Raw genomic sequence first — 19,250 nt, forward strand, 5'->3', positions numbered from 1 at the left:
GATTTTGATGGACACCTGGACACGTAACTCTTGGGTTTCTGTTGAGTTAGAAGTGCAACTGCTGGCTCCCATGACAGGGTTTTTTCATATTGTTCGACACAGCTGCAGTTCCTCTCACAGCAGCTATACACCTTACAGAAGATAGGGGTCCCCGGTGTCACTTGCAGATGGGAACCTGAGACATAAAGTAACATGGCTTCAGGTTAGATCAGGGCCAAGGGGAGAACTTCTGCTTCATCCGACACCGTCCTTCCTGGCCACACCATACGAGAGCAGCTTCCTCTTTATTGCAATCTACAGAGCCCTGGTGGTGTTTCAAAAAAATAAGGAGCACGAGTGGCGGTGGGCAGGGCCTGCAGTGGGCGGGGAGGACACCTTCTCTCTACCACCCAGGTTTCATTTCTGCACTGGCAAATATCCACCTTGGAAAGCTGATCTCAGAGCATCAAAATAAAAACCGCTTTGGGCATAAGAAAGCACCTTAGTCCTCTGTCATGGGCAGGGCTTCCTGCGGGACAGTGTGCCCCAGGAAGCAGCAGTGCCACCCAACCTGAGGCTGGGGGTGTGGGAGGAGAGCTGCATCCCTAGCACAGGGAGCTCCAGGGGGTTCCAGAGACCAGGGATCTAGTCTTCAGCCCACTAGGTGCCCTCAGAGTCGGAAACCTGCTGTCACTGTTCACATCACCCAGTCCCTTTTCAGAGTTGGGTTTTTGTTCTAAGTTCTCTCCCATGAGACCAAGACTCACAACTCGCCTCTCCCATCCCTCTCACTTATAGTTTAAGTCATTTTCTTGACAGGATGGATCAACACAGGCAGGTGAGCAGGTGCCTTGGCGCTGATGCTGGGGGCACCAGCACCTGGAGGCAGACTGGGCATTCCCAAGCCCTGACAGCCGTCCTCAGTGTAGAACCTAGAACTGAGGGGCTCCAGTGCTAAATCTATTCTTGATTTATTGCACAGTCCTAACTTCTCTAAGATGATGGTGTTAAAGCATTTTTTTCTAAAAGCCTTTATGTTTTATTACATAAAGAAAGCCAACTCAATGGCTAAGGGCATGAGTCTTCTTGTCTAACCTAACCTCTCACATTTTCCACCAGGGAGCTTCTATCTGGAAAAGAAGCTGAAACTTCCCTTGAATACTTCCCTTCATTGTGAACTGAGTTTCACAGGACTCACTGCAGTACCTTTGACCAGGGCTGGTATTCGGCACGGGTGTCCTGATACAGCTCTACTTGTTAAAATACTGATGCATTCTGTGCTAACACCCAGCTAGCCCCTGCCCCGTCCACACCAGACACCCAACCATGACCCGCCAACTGTGAAATAACTCCAGTCCAGCAGGGCAGACCCCTGGAACCTGCTATAGCACAAACACTGGCTTCCTTCTCATCTTTAACATCATACCTGCCTTTAAATAATTTATTACAGACATAACACACATTAACTATAAAGCAACAGGTCAAAATGATTAAAAAAGAAACAGCAGAATTACATATCCAACTGCAATGAATCACATTATGTATTAATTAGTCATTTTATTCTTTTTTTGGAAAACAGATATTTATTGTTTTACAATCTAAAGATCAGAAACACAAAATAGGTAGCATTGGGTTCAACTTATGGTGGCAGTAGGACTGTGTTCTTTTCTGGAGAGGTGAGGGGAAATATCCTTTTTGCCTCCTTCTCAACTTGCAAAGCCCATACTCATTTCTTAGTCGGACTGCCTTCCATTTCCAAAACTATCAATGGCAGGTTCTGACTTTTGTTCCTCCTCATTCTCCATTTGAGGATCCTCATTATTGCATTAGGTCTACCCAGATAATCAAGTAAAATCTCCTTATTTCAGATGACTAGCAACCTTTGTTCCTATGTGTAAGCTTCATTCTTCCTGGCTATGTGACACATAGAATAAATGGAGATGGATCTGATGTGGACATTTGGGGAAACCATTATTCTATTTCATTCAGCTTCCCTGGTATTGAACCTGGGAGCTACCATTGCATCAAAGTAATTTTTCATGTGATTATCAGTCTCATTTACTTAATGATATTTCATTCACTTAATATTGAATTACCATCGTGTCCATCCCAAAGCTGTCCCTCCTAAACCTCCACAGAGAATAAGAAGTTTATAGCTCTACCTTGCCATTTTATCTGATAGTACAGGCGATCGCAGATCTATAGGTCAAACTTTGAATCCCCTTATCAGTTGGAGTTACTAACTCAGAACCAGACTGACCAAGACATCTTGATTTGCCCGTCAATGAGAGGTTTCCCAGAACCCAGATCTTCAGTGCTAAAACTGAGATAATCTTGAGGAAATCCAGGAATCAAACTCTTCTGCCTTCCTGCTCATCCACTCATAGCTCCTACGAGCTCCTGATATTAGAAACAATGTTATTGTGGGAGACAGAGTCTTGGGTAAGAAGTGAAACGCTGTGTCCCTACTGCTTAAATAGCCATGGTCCGTTAGTACATCACCTAACTTTTTGGTTCCTAAATTGGCTCGATAGTAGAAAAAAATGTTTGCACAGATTCTCACCAAGTTTTCTTGCAGTTCTTCTATGCTGTATTATGACTATGTACTGAGATGGGTCAGTAGAGTGTTCAGCTCAGGGCTATTGTTCTAACCACGTTGCTGACTAACCTAGTCATTTTATTCTTGAGGCTTTGCTCCAAATGACATCTGGCTTATGCCAAAATCAAATCTACTACAAAAGACAAAACTTTGGCATCTACCTGGCTTACAAAAGAATATAATGCCAGTCCCAGGGACAATATTAAATAACAATGCCCCAAACTACTTCAAGTAGTGATAGTATCATTGGACTAAGCATGGATCCTCATAAAGTGGAGTGTTTTTCTCCACATGTGTAAAAATTCAAGGAAATTTTAGTGTGGTCAGATATCAGGTGATATATAAGAAATTATTCATGTTTATCTGTGATAATGACATTGGGTGCTTTTAAAAGAGTCTACTGTAGAGATGCCCATGGAGATATGTATAGATGAAAACTGCAATACAGGAGATTTGCTTCCAAAAAAAAAATGGAAAGGGCAGTGGGCAGGGGAGTGCAGAGGAAGCTGGGATGAGTCCCTGGGATCTACCTTACTATTCACTCATTTTTGTTTACCTTTGACATTCTTCAGAACAAAGAGTTCAGAAGCATTGTTCACTGTGGATCTAAACCACCCCTGATATAGATGGGAGAAACAGAGAAGCACCCTGGGTCAGGGCATGGAGAAACCCAAAAGGAGTCACAGTCCAGCCGCTTCTTGCTGCGGACAATCCCTGCTTTTCTCCGTGCCGCTGCCTTCCTGTCTATGAAATGGAACAGCCTCCCCATCACACACACACACACACACACACACACCGCGGGGGTACTTCAAAAAGTCCGTGGAAAAATGGAATTAAAAAATAAGTGTATTCTGGGCAGGTGCCGTGGCTCACTTGGTTAATCTTCTACCTGAGGTGCCAGCATCCCATATGGGTGACAGGTTCTAGTCCCGGTTGCTCCTCTTCCAGTCCAGCTCTCTGGTGTGGCCCAGGAAGGCAGTGGAGGATGGCCCAGGTCCTTGAGCCCTGCACCCTCATGGGAGACCAGGAGGAAGCACCTGGCTCCTGGCTTCAGATCAGCGCAGCGCACCCGCCGTAGCGGTCATTTAGGGAGTGAACCAACGGAAGGAAGACCTTTCTCTCTCTGACTCTCTCTCTCTCACTGTCTATAATGCTACCTGTCAAATAAAAAAGAAAGCGTATTTTATTTTACTTTTTTTTTTGGACAGGCAGAGTGGACAGTGAGAGACAGAGAAAAAAAGTGTATTTTGATACAAAACATTTTGAAATCTATATGTACAAGGAGTCTTCAAAATAATTCATAGAAAATGCATAAAATGAAAAAAAAAAACCCTCTACAGAGTTTATATCATTTTTGCACCAAAAGGAACTTTTCCGATTCTGTCCTTCCAGGAACGTTTTGAGGTTCGCACAGACCTTGGCGAACAGGCTAGAAGGAGTCCCACGAGACAGTGTCGGGCTAGCCCTCTGAGCTCCTTGGGAGCAAAGTGCATCAAAAATGACGCTTTTTGCTAGGAGCTCACTCCCAGGGGTGTCGGGGGAAGTCTGGCCTAGATGGTTCCGGATTCCCAGAATCCCCACCGATTTCTCAGCAACTGCCTCCTGCTGGGCTCCCCGCGCCAACTGCCAAAGGGAGCAGAAACAAAACGAGCCGCTTCTGCGCGGCTGTTTACTCCTCGGACACAAAGCCCTCGTTATGTGGGCAGATGGCGGCGCGCCTCGCTCCTCGTCGCGCCCCTCCTCCCTCCCGCCCTCCATGTCCTCCTCCGTGTTTCCTTGTCTCCCCTCCCTCTCCCCGCCTCCCACGGCTGGTCTAGAACTGACTCCAGCGCCAGCGAGGAGGCCGAAGGCAGACGGAAGCCGGGGCGCAGACGCCGCCGCAGCCCGCGCGCTCCCGGCGCTCCCTGCACCGTCCGCTCTGCCACTGGGCGCGCCAGGTGGACTTGGGACAGAGCGACACGCCTTCAACTGTAGGGGGCCGGGCAAACCTCAAAAGACCCTTCAATATTTACGTGGCGGGTTTCCAAGGGTGCTTTTCCAAAATAAACATAGTACGCACACACACACATACATTTGCACAGGGACGCATGCGTAAGCGCACACACACACACACAACACACGTTCCTTCCTGGCCTAGCCACTCCCAAAAAGCCAATGTGGACCCAACCGCTGACTGAATACTGACCGCAGTAAGCATTGTTGATAAACCCTGTAGGCTGGGCATGGACCGAGGACTGGCTATGCCAGACTTCTCTACCCAGTGACAAGGCTGCTCCCGCCCTTCTCAGACCCACACGAGTCACTTATTCTTTCCCAGCCGCGATTTCTTCTTCCGTAAACCGAAGCTGTTAAAATACATAGATAACTGATCCTCTGAGGTGTACTACCTATGATTTTAGGAGCAAACCAGCGTTTTAGAAAATTCCCTTAGGCTGAATCTTCCTGACACCCAGATGCCCGGCGATGGCAGGGGAAGTTCTTTTAGAACCTGTGCATTGTGGCACAGTGGGTTAAGCCACTGCTCTTACCACCAGCATCCCATATTGGAGTGTGGTCTGAGTCACAGCTGCTCTGCTTCTTTGTGTTTTTTGTTTGTTTTCAGATGTTATTTATTGGTGAGAGAGAGAGAGTTACAGACTCCAAATGGCCGCAATGGCCAGCAGTGGGACCTTTCGAAGCCAGGAGCCAGGAGCTTCTTTCGGGTTTCCCATGTGGGTGCAGAGGCCCAAGCACTTAGGCCATCTTTTACTGCTTTCCCAGGCCACAGCAGGGAGCTGGTTCAGAAAAGGAGCAGCCAGGACTCGAACCAGCGCCCAGATGGAATGTGGTGCCGCAGGCTTAGCCCACTGAGCCATAGCACCAATCCCTGGCTGCTCCGCTTCTGAGTCAGTTTCCGCTACTGTGCCTGGGAAGGCAGTAGAATATGGCCTCAAGTGCTTGGGTCCCTAGGGAGTTCCTGGCTCCTGGTTTCCACCTAGCCCAGACCTGGCTGTTGTGGCCATTTGACAGTGAATAAGCAGGTGAAAGATACCTCTCTTTCTGTCTCTCTTTCTCTCTCTCATTCTCACTCTTTTAAATGAATAAATACATTAAAAATAAATAAAATAAAATAAAATAAATAAAAGAAGTTAAGCCCATGGTCAAGCAATGGCCTGATTAGTGGGAGGGGAGAGAAGTTAGGAATCAGGGGAAAAGAAAGAAATGGCGTTCAGTTTGGTAGGGAAATGCCTCTCCTGTGAATAGGCTCAGACAGGGATCAGAAAGGAGTAAGTGGCATGGCTGGCACCTGCCTGGATGTTTAGGGGAAAGAATCTCAAAAAAGTAAAACTGGGCAAAGGGGAGTGTGGGCCTGATGGTCCCGCTTCGTCACCTGAAATTGATTCTCAAGTCCCTGCCAGGCATTCTGTAAGAACCAGCACTCGGGCCCTTTGAAAGGAGGCCCTCATGCAGTGCCTTGTTCTACACGAGGATAATAACTCTACCCTCATGACCACCCCCTGCCTCCAGACAAGAAAGATTAAAGACTTAGGCTGGGAAAGATGAGGTCTCTGTTGGAGCGGTAATGGCTACATCTGCAAGTGATTATCTCTAGGATTCATTACCAATTAGGACTCTGCTTGTTTTGGCTCCTGGGAAGTTGATTTCACTGGGGGTCTTCGAAGAGGGTAGGGAGAAAGTGCTTTGAGTCAAGGGGTGGGGGTGGGGGGGATTCAAGCTTAAACACACTTCACGTTCGAAAGGAAGCAAGGTCTCTCATGCACTAGAGCAGCGGAGCAGGCTTGACCTGCCGCTTCAAGCAAATGGCTCCACGAATGCTCCCAGGATCGGCAAAGACAAGGGCTGGTGCCACTCAGAGGACAGAGGTGGAGGCCCGGAAGGAGGTCACATAACTTGGCGGAGCCCAGTGGCCTGGCCATGGCCTGGCCTGAGTAAGCGGTAGAGTGGTGTATCCGACACAGTTCCTTAGCTCAGGGTTTCTCAGCCCTGGCTAACCATTGCAATCATTTGTGAAGCTTTAAAGGCCTCTAGGCTTGAGTCACACCAAAGACAAATTAAATCAGAATCTCCAGGGGTGGAGCCTGGGTACAGAGTGGTCTAAACACGCCCCATGTTAGGGTGGGTGTTCAGCCCAGTGGTTAAGACACGTGCATCCCACATCAGAGTATATGAGTTCAGTTCTCAGCTTGTCTCCTCTTTCCAGTCTGTCTGGGAGGCAGTTCAAGCACTTGGGTCCCTGCCACCCACGTGGGACCCCCAGATTGAGTTCCCAGCTGCCAGCGGCCAGCTTCCAGCCCAGTCCATTGTGGATAGCTGGGGAGCAAACCAGAGATGAGCACTCTCTCATGTCAGGTGACTCCCAAGTGCAGCCAAGCTCAGAGTTGCCACCTGTTTCCTCCTCAAGAAACCCCATGTGGCAGCATTGCTCTCCCTCTCGTGGTTTGACAGCAGAGAAAACTGCGGTACGGGGAGACTAACAGGACTAACAGGGGGTTACAGCACTGCTGGTAATGGAGGCAGGATTTGGACCAGAGCCCATACTCCTACTCATCACGCCCCCGGCCTTCAAGGCCACGGTCAGCTTTCCAGGTCCCGAACTTTTGTGGACTTTAGGTAGAAAATTGGAGCTCTCAAACTATTTGCATGTATTACTCAAAATATCCCAAGGGGGCAGATGCTTGGCCTAGTGGCGAAGCCACCAACTGGGACATCCAGATTCTGTGGGCACCTGTTGATTCTGGCTCGGCTCTCAGTTCTAGATTCCTACTGGTGTACCCCCTGGGAGGCAGCAGGTGACAGTTTGAACGGCTGAGTCTGTACCGCCCACGCTGGGGACCCGGATGGAGTCCTTGGCTCCATGCTTCAGTGCTTCAGTCCCTGCAGGCATTTTAAGAGGGAAGCCAATAGATGGTATCTCTCTCTCTCTCTCTCACTCTCTCACTCTCTCTCTCTCTCTCTCTCTCTCTCTCTCTCTCTCTCTAATTTAAAAGACAAGTCATAGAAATGAAACACTAGCCCATATTACTGCTACATATTCCTGTTGATTGAGGAGGCAAATTTCTTTCCCTTGGTAAGGAAGACATCAACACAGAGATTGCAGTGTACTTTCCATGCTCATCAGGAGTTCTCATTCACTCATTCAACAAACATTCGGAGCCGGCTTTATGCAGGCTCCGGTCACCCTGTGCAGATGCTCTAAGGGCCGCGGCAGCACCTGCACTGGACACCCGTGCACTGAGAGCCACGGAAGACAGCAGGCAGCTCCGAGTGGCAATCACATAGCATGCCTTTGGTGAGTGAAAAACGGCAGTGCAAATCATAGGATCATATAACACCTGTTGCTACGTGGTGAAACGAGATGGAGTCTCTCGGTGGAGGCAGGGGCAAATACAATGTTATGGGAAGGTGGGGAATATATTGTCACTGACCCGTATATATTTAACTCAGAGTGAGAAATGCACATTCCTGGCTGGCAGCCCTGCATGCAATGCACTGGGTGTCAGCAGGGGACATGGGCATGGAGGTGACCTGCAGAGCCCGTGCCCCATCTAAAGAGGCAGCTAGGTCTCACCTCCAGACAAACGTTGCCACGCACGGGCGTGCTGCAGTGCTGTCAGCTGTGAGTACAGGTTACTTCAGGTAAGGTCTCCCGGCTTTTAAGTGATGTCTCATTATTGTCTTTTCCAAGCACAGCCCCTCCGGCTCCAGTTTCCCCAGGGAGGGCAATCTCCCCGCTGGCCCCTTGGACCCCAAAACATCTGCTTATTCACCCGTGCCCTTCCTCCTCCTCCCTCCTCCTCTCCCCCCCCCCCCCTCCACCCCGCCACAGGTATGCTCATTTATTTCGGCTACGGCATTTGGAACAGCACCCTGGAAATCAGCGCCCGGGAAGAGGCCCTGCACCAAAGCACGTACCAGCGCTACGACGTGGATGACCCCTTCTCCGTGGAGGAGGGTTTCTCCTACGCCACGGAGGGCGAGAGCCAGGAGGACTGGGGCGGGCCGGCCGAGGACAAAGGCTTCTATTACCAACAGATGTCAGATGCAAAGGCCAACAGCCGGACGAGTAGCAAAGCGAAGAGCAAAAGCAAACACAAACAGAACTCAGAGGCCCTGATTGCAAATGATGAGTTAGATTACTCTCCAGAGTGAGTGTGAACCCGCAAGAGGGCAGAAACAGTGGAGGTTGGTTTGCAGTAACTTAACCTGTGGGCTCCAAGGTGAAAACATTTTTGGCTCTCATTTCACAAACCCAGCCTTTCCCGAAGTCAGTCCCCAGTCATAGCCTGTTGTTTGCTGCATTTGCTCTTCTGGATTGTTCTGTCGCAGAATTTCACCCGGGTCCCCTAGCTGGTCCCCTGGTTTAAAAAAAACAAATAAAAAAAAAACTAAACCAGAGGCAACATGAAAATCCCACTTTAGGTGCAACCATCAGAGCTGACACTGGCAAACGCTTTGCTGGTTGGATCTTTGTGGTTCTTGTTGAGACCCTAAGCAAAGAGTACACTTCTTGGGCCCCACTGAGGCAGCAGTGCCAAAAAGGTGGGTGTGGCTCAGCTGGGAAGTCAGCCAGCCGAGACCACGGGCCAAGGCTCCCCTCAGCGCATGTCAGGCTGAGCGCTGCTCCCCCAGGTCAGGGTGGGCAGATGGGCGTTGGCGATTCCTCAGTGTCCTGATAACTCAGCCCCGAAAAAGTCGTACAGAAGACACACGCTTCTTTTTATTCACCAGAGTTCTCGCAGCTTCCAAACTATCATTTCAAACTCCAGCAGAGGGCTGCGAACTCTCCGGCCACTGCCCATAAGGTCTCGCCTATCACTCATGCTGGCCCAGTACGGCACGGTAAGGAACAGCATCAAAGCTGACTGCAGCGCCCAGAAAACAGCTAACCAGCCCTCTCTGGCAGTGCAGGACAGAAGGGCACGGGCAAGAATGAACTCCCTACCACGCCTTCTCTTATGCCAGAGCCCACTGATGTGATGAAAGGGGTCAGCGGCGGGAGCATGATTTCACGGCGCTGATATGCCTGGAAGCAGTGAGCTGTTTTGTTCTCTATGCAGATAAAAATCTTTACCAGGAAGGGTGACCCAGCCACGGAGATCACATTGCAAATTCTAGTTCAAATTTCTAAAATTATAAAGGGGGTAGTTTTTGGAGATTTGCAACCACCTGATTGATGGGTGCTACTCTGAAAACAAAACCACGCTCAAGCGCAGCTGCTAGGTCATGGCGTTCCATGAGCTCCCATTTCACTTTGGCACCTTCCTCCTCTGGGGTCGCTCACTTCTAGAGGGTTTTTTTTTTCCTGTGGTTTCCCAAAGCAGTTCCGCTGAAGCTGGAAGAAATACCCACCTAGCAAGGTCTAGATTTGAGCTATAAGCAGGATCTTAAAAGAATTTTCTTAGAAACAGGACGGATGCGAGAATTTGCTACAGAGAAGCACAGGGGTTACCCGTTCTCCAGGCCGGTAAGGGGTTCCCATGGCTGCCCTGGAACATGGCTGCATGTATGTGAAGGCACAGTTGGGCTAAGCTGAACTCTCTGTGGGAATTTCCTGAAAGGGTGACAAAATAGCCCATTCCTTGCCCTCCCTCTTCTCTGTTTATTTCCATTATACCGGAAGTTTTCCAGAACATACCAACTAACATTTACATCCATTCTTTCTTAAAGGTTAGGCTCACGCCGTCTTGGCATGCTTCGGATTCTGCAGAGGCGGCCAAGGTCCGTTGTTCTTTCATTCAGCCAACACTGATTGCGAGAATACCAAGGGCTAGGTGTTGGGAAAGGAAGAGGTGTAGGCTCTGCTCTTGGGGCTCGCAGTCCGGGGGTGCAGCACTGGAGACCAATAAATGCAGACAGAGCAACCAAAGCGGACACATCCGCATGACCGATGCCCTTGGCTTCAGCACACGTACAAAGATCCCCTACAGCTAGCCTTTTTCTTAATGTGCTTTTAAATAAATTGCATATCACATCCACAACCAGTGTATACCATTGAATTCACATAACTGCCCCTTTTCTACATCTTTTTTTAGTCCTCTGTATTTCTTTAAAACCGTGGTTTTATGAGGTCATTTTGTCATGTTAATGTAGTGCTTGACAATGCCGCGTGTTATCTAAGCTAAAGATACAGTGCCTGGCCTGTGAAATATGTCTTTGGGTGTTCCGCATAAGCTAATTATCAGTCATCTTTTGAAAAGAAAAAGTATTGAACTGCTTTTAGGGTTCCACAAGTCTGCCCACTGTAAATACATTCTGAGCTGAGGAGATGGGGTGGATTTGTTTTTGTTAAACTCAAGGGAAATACAAATGCAAAATCTGACCAGGAGTGAAAGCGCTCCTTTCACTCGTGAGTTTGGAGTTAAAGTAACAAGAGTCTTGGGACAGATGTGTGTGATTTCTGTCATCCGAGAGACAGAACACGTGCTTTGGTCAACACCAGCGGTATTGACTTAGTGCACACCCAGCAAACCACTCTCATTTCTGGAGCCCTGTGTCCTAAGCAGTACCTTTGGGTCATTTGAAGTTCTATTCAATTTTTCTAAAGGTGATAGACCATCTCTCTAGTAACCTTGATTCAAAAAGCAATTAATATGAGAGGAAAAGTTTTTTAGGGAATATAAACATGTTTTTCTCAGGTTTCCCAGCTTCCATGAAATGGGCCCAAATTTTGCACTGCAGTTTTCAAATACAAATCACTAGACTGACTATATTAGTGTTTTCCTGACCAGTTTTTTTTTTTAAAAGATTTTTATTTTATTTATTTGAAAGACAGAGATACAGAAAGAGGTAGACAGAGATACAGAAAGAGCCAGAGAGACAGAGAGGTCTTCCATCCGCTGGTCACTCCCCAGATGACCACAATGGGCAGAGCTAAGACAATCCGAAGCCAGGAGCTTCTTTCGGGTCTCCATGTGGATGTAGAAGCCCAAGGACTTGGGCCACCTTTTACTGCTTTCCTAGGCCACAGAAGAGAGCTGGATTGAAAATGGATTAGCCGGGACTTAAACCAGCATCCGTATGGGATGCTGGTGCTGCAGGCCAGGGCTTTAACCCACTGTGCCACAGCACTAGCCCCCTGACCAGTTACTTAATACCGTGTTTGTGGGGCTACTTTAAAAGGAAGATCACTTTATAGATTATTATCATGGTAACTCAGCCCCCTTGAATGGAGCCCAAGGAAGATCTACGTTTTATGGAATTCTCCAAAGCAAGAGCTCTTTGAGTGAGGTTTGCTTGCGTGGATTTGTGGTTTGGAGCCAGTTACTCGGCTTTTTCCATTTTATCCTATTTACTTGGCGGATTCTGCTTTACTTCAAAAGAATTAGAGGTGGCTATTAAAATATAGACAATACAAAGCAAAAATTAAGTGAAGACTCAAGGCAAGTGAAAATACAAAGAATAAGACAAAGCTAGAAATATGTTTAGTGCTCAAATGCAGAACCCTGATACACATTACTGAATTTACCAATGAGGGGACACCTTGAAAAATGACAGAATTGGTGGTAAAAACAGGAAGTGCTCTCTCCTGGGAAAAACAAATCTTTCCCCCTGAGAGCAGAGAACTGAAATACATTGGTCACTGTACTCCCAAGATGAGATTCAAGCCTAGATTTTACGAGTGACATGTGTATAACATATAGCAGTTACTCAATAAATATCTGATGATTGGATGGAGAATAAGTGGGAAGACAGTGAAATATTTGTGGCTTCCATATTATGTGCAGTGGCCTATATTGATACAATAATAAGCAAGAGAGAAATCCAGCTGGTAAGAAATAGGGGGAACGGGATGTGTACATAAAGTAAGAGTGACAGGTGAGATGAGGGAGTCGCAGTGCGTTGTGGGAGTGCAGATAGACGAGACCGCCTTCCACTGGAGAGATCATGAAGAATGCAGCACTTGTGCTGTGGTTTGTGGAATGGGCTGGGGTTCTCCAGGGAGGAATGGGAGAAAGAGCCGCAAAGCAGAGGGTCAGCTTGAGTAAGGGGTACACTGGGGCTGACAGCCATCTCCTGACTGGTGATTTGCATTGTCCCTCCCTCAAGGGAACACAAGCAGCCAATCGGACCAGACCTTACGATCCAGGTGTGATTTGTACATGGAATGATGAGAAATATGGAAAAGGCAGCTTGGGGCTCACGCACAGTCTTAAATGTCAGACTGAGCTGGCTGGCCCTCCCTGGGTGGGACATGGCTGGGAAGTGGTTGCAGTGTGAATGAGGGCAAGTCGGACTTTAAGAAAGTGGAGGCAGTGGCTTCGTATGTGCATTCGAGAGCCTAGCAAATCACACGCACTCCCAGCTGATTTAACAAACTAGAGGGGGAAAATCTACATTTTAAGCAGCGTATGATTCTTCTTTTGAATCCTGAATCTGACTTCATCATCAACCTAGGAGAAATAGGTTCATCTACCATGTGAACAGACAATGTAGAGTTACTCACAGCCGCTTTAAAATTTCCAACAATAAATTTCAGCAACCAAACTTAACCACTTTTCTACCTTCCTAATCTAAACAGTAAAACCTCAGCTCCAGGTTTGACTCTGCTGGAAGGCAAGTCCACTTTGAACTAGCAAAGGGAGTTGATTGGTAGGATTCTGTGAATAATCCCATTGAAATTCTTAGTAACAAACTAATTCTTAGTAACTACCTACACAGTGGTGATAATGAGCTATCTAAATAAACAGGGAGGGGGGAAGTGTTGGGGAAGTTTAACAACTCTCCTTCCCCGGAACCTATGGGTCGATCGGGATATAAGCCCAGTAATTATCAGGAAACAAACACAAACTCTTTTAAAGAAATATCTTTATTCTGCTGAAAAGAGCTGATACACTTGTCAGCCTTTAAGTCCTGCGTGGAGGAAGTCCGCTGTACCAGGGACTACCTCGTCTCTGTCGTATACACAGAAGCTGAGAATTCCCCCAGAAGACTAAAGAGATGCTGTCCTCCTTCCCACTAGCTTTTAATCAGGGGCCAAGAAGTCAGTGGGAAATCCACAGAGAGTTAGCCACAGGAGCGCCTACTTTTGAGCCTCCGATGAGAAAGTGTGAAGTCGGAAATGAGGAACCGTGTCCAAAGCCAGAGCCAGGCTCTGCTCATGGAACCCCAGTGGGGATGAATGGTCCACTCTCGCTTGGATTTAAGCTTCAGGTTAGTCCAGAGGTGGCCTTCCCTTCCTCCTGGGGGAGACGGAGAGCAAAGGAAATGCACTCCAAATGTCACCCCTCGCGACCTCACCCCTCTTTGCTGCTGTTTGGAACAGGACTTGTGAAGAAAGGTGTTCATGCAAACTGACCATCTGTCCAGAGAGGCCTTTTGGAGACCCTAGGACAGAGAGGCACCAGCAGGTAACCCGCCGTGGATGGCCGGGAAAGAGACAATACTTCAACGAAAGGAACAGCACCCCAAGCCCCAGGCTCCCGGGGGCACTCGGTATCGTATTTTGCAGTTGGAATGGTGTGAATAGCAAAAAGCCCTCTGATGCTTTCCTCTTGGCTCGCTTCAGTAACAATGCATCCTTCTGAACCCGCTGGGCAGCTGCCTTTGGCCATAGCGATTCCCTCTCAGAAAACAGAATGTCCAACTTTTTAGGACTGAAAACCCAAGAGGGATTGGCGGGAGTTGCGAGCCCATCAGAAGTGAACGTGTATTCTGCAGCATCTGCTAACATAGTGTTAGACATCATGAAAAAAAGCAGCACGCCACGTGCATGGAATTACAAACCCCACACAGCACTTACACGAAGCCGGCCTTGGGCTTCAGGTCTTCAGCCAGCAGGTAGCTCTGATCTCTTCCTCTTTCAAAACATTTAGTGCACATCGGTTCACATTCAGAAAGGAGGCAGCTTATATTAGAACTGGGAACCAGGGAGAGCCCAGATTTGTATGTTCTGTCCCTCTGTGCTTTCTTCATTTTTCTCTAGTAAGCACTCCTGACCTTGACATTGGTGGCATTGGGTCATGTGACTGTCCCTGAAAGTGCAGACTTTGAACGACTGTGTTCGTTCTGATATAGGGATGAAGAGACTCTTCCAGGCACATCTCCACACTGGTCTCAGCAGTTGCTCATGTACTTGTCTTAGGGCACAGTCCCAAAGTCGAGAATTTACTCCAGAAATCATGAACCCACACTTTCCAAAGCAAAGACTCTGTTAATGTTCTGATAGCGCATAAATACCTCAACTGTCTAGGCTGAGAGAAGGGGCCGCAGGTTTCTAAGAGAGCAGCTATTTCCCTCATTCCATGTAGTCACACAATCTGACACCGGGACTCAGCATCCCAGCTTTTCTCACTGTGGAAAAGAAACGTTCCCGTGGAAGTCATATCCAAAGTTACACATACGGCTTGTAAATTTTACTAACTTGTTTCGTTTCTGGTCCTTGAGAAGTACAACTTGCATCTTGCAGATGGTAATTTCTGGTGTCGTTCTCTGCTATTTTATTTTTTTGGTATGAAATCGCTGTATTTGTTAAAGTTTATTTGTTTCGTGGTTTTTAATCCCCATTGGTGCACTGTACAATGGGGTGTTGTAGTGTGTCATGAAGAAAGAAAAAATATGCAGATGTGTTATGAAGTGTGTTTTATTTTCAAATGACTGTGATGTTGACAATATATTGATTTATCAAGATACTAAGGGAAAATTCTAAATTTACCAAAATGTGTATATTTTAATAAATGCATAAAGCTTTTATTGTGTGCCTTTAAATTTTAAAATGGGCTTATAAAGAAAATCAGCAACAAAGGTATCTCACTCTAAAATATACATAGTAATGTAAAGCTTTGACATATGAGACTCTCAAGAAAGACAAGAGAGAGAAAAATTTTCCCACATTCTGTTAACCTTAATCAGTACCTGAATCTGTTACTTGATTTCCAGTCTAAAACAGAGATGATTAAGTGACTCTTGCCTTAAGTGTTTCAATTGTCCTTTGTAGAAAAACCAGACAAAGGAGCTCATCTTGAATCTAATTGCATTATTGTGGAAAATTCTTTTCAGAATAAAAATATTTTAAAACATACACAGCTAGTTGACTAATAAAATTTAAAGAAAGTCAGTCCCATGCTACCTTTTGAAATGTATTTGACTTCCACAAGGTGAGTATAAGTGGTTCAGTCTGCGCATACCCTTTTCCTGGCCAGGTACATGGTTGTCCTGCAAGCCTGCGAGCCACACTGCCTCTTTAATCTCCACTAGGGCCACTGCCCCTCCACCCTCAGTACCATCTTACATTGAATATGGAGCATCCCGTGCATTGCCTTCATTCCTTTTAAGGATTAATTGATGGAATGTTACCTCCTTACAGTCCTAAACCCAGTTACACAGCTTTAACGGTGGCTTCTTATTTTATGATGGTCCAGGTAATGATATCTGGAGAAGAGGCAGAGGGTGTATAGCAGGCTGACAGGTGCATGTGAGATGCGCGGGAACTGCCTCATCTCTATGTCTTTGAACTCACTGATCTCCTTTGCAAAGGTCCACCTGCCTGGAGAAGTGCTCAGTCTTCTCAGTCTCCCCTCCCTCTTGCTTCTTTCCAAAAACAGCACCAAAAACAGCTCAATAATGATCTCAGAAGCCATGGAATGGATGAGGGTACAGGTGAGACTGAATGTTCTGGACCTTTAATGAGGCTGCAATCCCAAGACTGGCACAACTGGAGAGGGACTGGCCCATCTGGCCACATAGGTGTGGCATTGAACTTGCTGTGAAGTTCCTGCAGGTCTTTCCTGGTCCCCTTTTGAATCCACTGCATGATACCCCAAAACTTAGGAAACCAGAAGCAATACCTGAGCCTTGAGCATCCAGCCATGTCCTTTATTATTAAAACACTGTCACTTCTTGGCTCTGCCCATTGAGACTTGGGGCCATAGGTGTGTAGCAGCCTGCTCATGAGAAACACTGCTAAATTTTTATGAATTTGGTGAGTCTACTGCTAAGCACAATTATCATTAAAATTTAACTTCTGGGGCCAGCACTGTGGCATAGCAGGTGAAGTCACTGCCTGCAGTGCCAGCATCCCCTATGGGCGCCAGTTCAAGTCCTGGCTGCTCCACTTCCTATCCAGCTCTCTGCTGTGGCCTAGGAAAGAAGCAGAAGATGGTCCAAGTCCTTGGCCTCCTGCACCCGCGTGGGAGACCTGGAAGAAGCTCCTGACTCCTGGCTTCAGATTGATGCAGCTCTGGCCATTGTGGCCAACTGGGGAGTGGACCGGCAGATGGAAGACTTTCTCTCTCTCTCTCTCTCTCTCTCTCTCTCTCTCTCCCTCTCCCTCCCCCACCCCCGCCTCTATGTGGCTCTGTCTTTCAAATAAATAAATAAATCTTTTTTAAAAAGCAAAAAAAAAATCAACTTCTATACAGTTTTCATTAATTCTACTGAAAACAACGGTAATAAATACTCAAAACTAATTGTTTTACTACATTTGACTGTTGTCTCAGCTTTTAAGGTTATTTACTGCTATTACATCTAAATGGGAGAAACGCTGTACAACAATGAGTTACTACACGTCTTCTCCCAACTTCAGGTGCAAAGAGTTCACACTGAAAATTAGCCTTGGTGGGAAATTGGCAAATGCGGCAAAACCAGGAGAGCTGGCTCGATACGTTTGTAAGCACATCACTGCTCACACCCTTTCCAATTTATGAACCCACTCAGTGCCTGCAGATTTCTCACTCCTACCATGCCTCCACCCACAAAGGAAAAAGCCTGCACAAGTATTTTTCCCTTCCAGCCACCTATTTCTCTTCCTCTGCCCACCACCTAGCAAGAACAGACTGGGCTAGATTTCCACTCTTCTTTCTCTCTGATAAGGACACCCTTACATGACATTCTCCTTGTTGGGGACAACAGCCTCATAAATGGCCGAAGGGTTGCCCATTTTTTACCATGGAAAACACTACAATTAGTAACCAAGAGGCATCACTGGACAATCTGGAACTAGGAATTATCAGAGTCAAATCTAACCGGATCAATATTCCAAAATAAAGCCCCTTTACATTAATAAAATAAAGCCCCTTAGAATTAAAAGATTATTCAAGTATAAGTGTTGGGGAGGATGTGGAGAAATTGGAACTCTTGTAGACTAGTGGGAATGTAAATTACAGCTACTATGGAAAATGGTATGACGGTTTCTCAAAATATTCCTGATAGTATCACCATATGACCCATAACTTCACTTCTGTGTACACATGCAAAAGAATCAGAAGCAGGGTTTCAAAGAGAGATCTTTCTACTCCCATGTTCATTACAGCATCATTCACAACAGCTAAAACGTGGAAGCAGCCCAAGCGCCTGGCAATACATGAATGGATAAGCAAAATGTGGTCCATACACACATTGGAATACTCAGCCTTAAAATGGGAGGAAATTTTGACATAGACTACAGTGTGGATGAGCTATGAGGAAATTAGACTAAGTGAAAATAAGCCAGTTACAAAAAGACAAATGTTGTATGATTCCACTTAGAGTGGAGTGAGTACTTGGAGTAGCCAAAATGATAAAGACAGAAGGTATACTGAGGTTATTTAGAGGATCGGAGCTGCTTTCGAGTCATTGTCTCCTTAGGCCATATCTCAAAACCATTTTCAAATTAAGTACTTGATTAGAAATGGAAGGGATCCCCACATCCTACACACCCCATTGGTGGCTCTTCCACATTTGATTTCCAGCTATCAACAGTTAACGGGCTGGCAGACTCTATTCAGAGCCAAATTCCCCTCCTGCCCTTCGCCTACACACATTTCCTAGAAGGACCTAGGATCAGTCCTTCCATTCTCAAGTTGGTCTCCCTCAAATCCAGGGCAGCAAAATGCTCTGCTGTGCAGCTCAGAGAGAAAACCACATACCCCCATTTCTTGGTCTAGAAACACCAAATCTCCAAGCTTTTCTACCAACCTCTGTAAGCCTGCTGCTTCCCCCTCAGCGCCATTTAGAATGTTTTCAGGAAGGAATGAGCCTTCTGCGAGTCAATTAGCTTGATGAGATAAGTACTGTGGCAGGCTATCCTTCAGAGAAGGGAAATACAAATGATTTGTGACTCTAATTAACTTCAAACACAGCAATAGGATTGCAATTTGGAACAGAATCCAAAAGGAAGTAGTTCATCCAAATTCAATTCTGGTGGCTGCAAGACTGTGATTGAATTTCCTTCCGAGTGCAGACACTCCTCACGGGGTGGGATGGGGAGCAGAAAGGGACATCCCGGGCAATGGGGCTTCCCTGTCCTGGATTTCCAAAGCAGACCCTTCATGGTTCAGAGATGGAGTTGGTTCAAGGTGTGGGAGCCAATGTTCTTAACATCCTCACTCAGCCTCGTCTGCTGGGTCCCAGAATGTGGAGACTGGGTTAAGCCAAAAGGGCAGGGAAGGAGACGTCCTGCCCAGGACCACAGCAGAAGTGAGTCTTGAGCATCAGCAGAAGAAAGCCACTCTGCCCTATCTGCTTCCTGGTGCCTGGGATTCCTCCATCAGCTACCGAGGCCAGCGCTCCATGCTGGGAAGGAGGGCTTCAAATGCCTTCACGGTTAACCCCCTGCAAGAAGGAGCACCTTGTCTTCATCCACCCCCACTGAGATTGGAAGGACTGACATCACAGGTTCCTTCCCAGAAAACCTAATGTCCCAAAACGGAACTTGTTTAAATTAATTACATCATAACTAAAAAACTCAATACTGATA

General features: G+C 46.9%; 1 protein-coding gene across 1 annotated transcript in view; it reads left to right on the forward strand.

Moving 5' to 3' along the window:
• SLC7A14 (solute carrier family 7 member 14) overlaps nucleotides 1-8,728 on the forward strand; it is a 45,278-nt gene extending 36,550 nt beyond the window's left edge. The window contains exon 7 of the mRNA XM_062177997.1: nucleotides 8,406-8,728. Within this exon, the coding sequence (XP_062033981.1) occupies nucleotides 8,406-8,728 (323 nt within the window). The remainder of the gene's footprint in view (nucleotides 1-8,405) is intronic.
• Nucleotides 8,729-19,250: the final 10,522 nt, after the last annotated feature.

Source organism: Lepus europaeus, chromosome 2 (genome assembly GCF_033115175.1).
Source record: "Lepus europaeus isolate LE1 chromosome 2, mLepTim1.pri, whole genome shotgun sequence".
NCBI classification, from domain to species: Eukaryota; Metazoa; Chordata; class Mammalia; order Lagomorpha; family Leporidae; genus Lepus; species Lepus europaeus.